Source organism: Echinococcus granulosus (assembly GCF_000524195.1).
Source record: "Echinococcus granulosus chromosome Unknown EG_S00028, whole genome shotgun sequence".
Lineage (NCBI taxonomy): Eukaryota > Metazoa > Platyhelminthes > Cestoda > Cyclophyllidea > Taeniidae > Echinococcus > Echinococcus granulosus.
The window spans coordinates 762,029-765,191 of record NW_020170408.1 but is presented as its reverse complement, the minus strand read 5'-3'; the positions used below and the strand labels follow the sequence as shown (position 1 = coordinate 765,191).

Here is a 3,163-nt window from a genome sequence, read left to right as displayed (position 1 = left end):
ATTGCTAAGGCCTCGGCCTTTTACAAAAATCATGTTTTAAATCGGCAAAGATTCAAAAACTTCCGCACTTGTATTCATGATCCTCCGGTAAGGAGACGCGAAGATTCATACCCTTGAGGCGGGGAGGAGTAGCTGCCAATGCCCCTTGCAGCGCCTCTGCAGTGGAGAAATCCACAAAAGCTCTGTGCACATTTTCATCCACCCTCACTTCGGTGATTGTACCGAATCGGCCAAAGAGGCTGCGAATGTCATTCTCTCTCGGTAGGGGCGGAAGGCCATCAACGACCAGCTGATGACCAGTTTTGGCGCCAGTAAAAGTCGCCTCTTTTCTGCAGATAGACAAGCGTCGTTCAGATCCACCAACACGTGGCTCAGAATACAGTAATGGCAGTGGAAGCCACATCAGTTCTCGCTAATGCTGGGTACCAAAAATGCTATCTACATATGGCAAGCTGTTTGACGAAAGAATTGAAGGAACCGAACGATGTCAAAAGAATTTTTCACAATAGAATCAAAAGTAGTATAAATGGTGGCATTTAGACAAAGCGGTACACAATTCATTTGCACACAGAATATTAGGCACACCTAGCCTGCCACTGCATCCACGTAGGAGCAACCATTATAAATTCCTTTTGGTTGGGCAAATTTCCGACTCACCCAACTAAAGAAGTTGCCTCCTCATCCGGTTTACTCAGGAAGAGTTGCCTACCTCTAATGAAGTGGGGCTGAGTAGCCAAAACTAAATTCACAGTGTTGGCATTCTTAAACACCACCCAGGCTTCTGTCCCAGTGATACTGGCGTGGTCAACTGCTCCATAGTTAATGAAGTAGTCTCTCAGGGCTGCGTGAGTTGTACCTTCACCGATTCCCCGCATCATTAACTTCCTTGCGTTGGTGATTGCGCTAACAGCATTGGTGTAAGTAACACCAGAGCCACTACAAAGCAGGGGAGGTACATTTAAGGACCTCATTCTAAATATTTGTCAAGTTTTGGCAGGCTCAAAACGCACGCAGTTTCAGGCTTTTCACGTGGTGCAGGTATGTGGCCTAGTCTTTGACTGCTGAGAATATGCGATGTAGAGTCGTAGAGTTTGCGGTAGGAGATGTCCTCCAAGGGCTGATCACCCGTAAGGCCTCTACAACAGTATCGCACTGAGTCTAATACCCAGCAATTTCAGATGCGGAAGACGAATTTAAAAAGACAAAAAAAATGAAATAACAGCTTTAACTACTATGCACTAATGTTAAACTGTATCTGATCGGAGGCTAACGCTACTTATTTTACTGTGATGTAGTCAAGGCTCCATGGTCTTCTGGCAGCGCGGTCTCACCTCTTTGTCTCCTAACCCGCCTACGTGCAGGTAACAAAACTTCACTTTTCGACAGCAAGATTAATTGACTCACTGATAAGCACTGAATGGATGACAGACTTACAGAGTCTCCACAGCACTACTAGGCGAAGCAACTCTACTTCTAATGTATAAAAAGAAAAATGGAACAACGATAAGCACAAGTTCATATGTTTTCAAATATCCCATGCCGCAAATCTTGCCTATCGTCTAACTGTGCAGATGGACAAAAAAATTCTATAATTGAAATAAATGCATCACATTACCATGAAAAATTCCGAAAGGAAACACTGAGTTAGGTAGAAAAGGCACATCCCTGTACCACCTTCTCCTTTATGTTTTTTGCTTGCTTGGTGTTTGTGATTGAACAAAAGTGGAAAACCAACATTACTGAATGATCAGTCAGAAAACACTGAAATGGTCGCCCACTCCATCACTTCCACAAACTCTTTCAAGACTGAAATTCTCCTATTAGCAGTGCTTAGAAGTTTTATCCTTTTCGCAAGAAATTTCTCATAGCAGCAAGCAATTTCACAAAATCACCCTAAACGAGACATTCTGACGAACGATACACATGGAGAGGGAATTCAATCCACCCATTCACTGCTCCACTACATTTAAAGAGATAGAGTAGGGTGGTACTTTTACGATAAACATGCATGGCTTTCTGCAAAGTCCACCAGCTAACCAGACTCTTTGTTGAACTCAACATGGCGAAAGGAGATTTATGCTGGATAAGTACGAAATTACCGTCTTCAATACCGGTAACCAAGGCCTCTGGCAACGCTGATTACGCTCTCCATTGTAATATTCATTTATTACTGCGCCTTCAGAAAGTAAAATCAGAGGGTAAATTAGTGCCACCACAACGGGTTACATCTCGTACCCTTCACAACCTGCGGAAGCATAGTCGACTTCTCTCATGCTCCAAAGTAGGACTACATCTGAATGGATCGAGTGATTTGGGAGGGAAGTTCAGGGGCTTTAGAACATCAAGCCAACGACTCAGTGGCTGTGTAATTCATCGAAGATGAGCACATACTAAGTCAACGCTCCTGTCAAAAACATGTGGTACACGAAATGCACGACCTGTAGGGCATTAGTTACTACGATGCAGCGTCGTGTACTGGGGACGCCATAAGAGTAAACATGATGAACGAAATCCATCAGCATCTACCAGAGCATCACTAGCGTTACATGTGAAACTCCCTCCTGTTCCGATGTGCTTTACTCCACTCCTCAAACTTATGACTAGATTCAATTCATCGCTCCACAATGATGTCCACTGATCACAGATAATTGAATACTGTGACCACCGAAATGACGTGGACATAATTTCTAAATACAAACCTCCTTCCAACATCTGGACTCAGTTTCCAACACCTGAGAATAAGTTGAATGGGTGAAGCTTTCTCAAGCCAAACTTACGTAGGTTCACGATATCATTGTATGGAAGAATATGTGACCAAAATTAAGACAGGTGAACCATATTACTTTCCACCCGTGCACGAAGATGACAAAACAAGAAGGTATAAAGAATCGCTTACAGAGTTTTTGGTTTGTCTGATGACTTCTTTGCATTCTTCCTGGGTATATAGGGCCGTATTTCTACCCGTTTATCGTCGACAGTGTGCCAATGAGCAGAGACGACCAATTCAGCCGTCTCGGGCCGTTCAAACTCCACTATGGCGAAACCTCTTGTGGGATAAACATCGACCTTCCGTATTGGACCCAGTTTTGAGAACGCTGACTGCAGAGAATCCGTTGTCGTTTTCCATGAAATGCCACCGACGAATACTTTCTGCCTCCCCTCC

At 43.9% G+C, this 3,163-nt stretch overlaps 1 protein-coding gene across 1 annotated transcript in view; it reads right to left on the bottom strand. All coding sequences in view use genetic code 11, as the record gives it.

Moving 5' to 3' along the window:
* EGR_04515 (RNA-binding protein Musashi) overlaps window positions 1-3,163 on the bottom strand; it is a gene marked incomplete at both ends in the record, with an annotated part of 5,185 nt that overhangs the window by 439 nt on the left and 1,583 nt on the right. The window contains 4 exons of the mRNA XM_024493764.1: window positions 61-329; window positions 658-936; window positions 1,011-1,136; window positions 2,897-3,162. Of these exons, the coding sequence (XP_024351878.1) occupies window positions 61-329; window positions 658-936; window positions 1,011-1,136; window positions 2,897-3,162 (940 nt within the window). The remainder of the gene's footprint in view (window positions 1-60; window positions 330-657; window positions 937-1,010; window positions 1,137-2,896; window position 3,163) is intronic.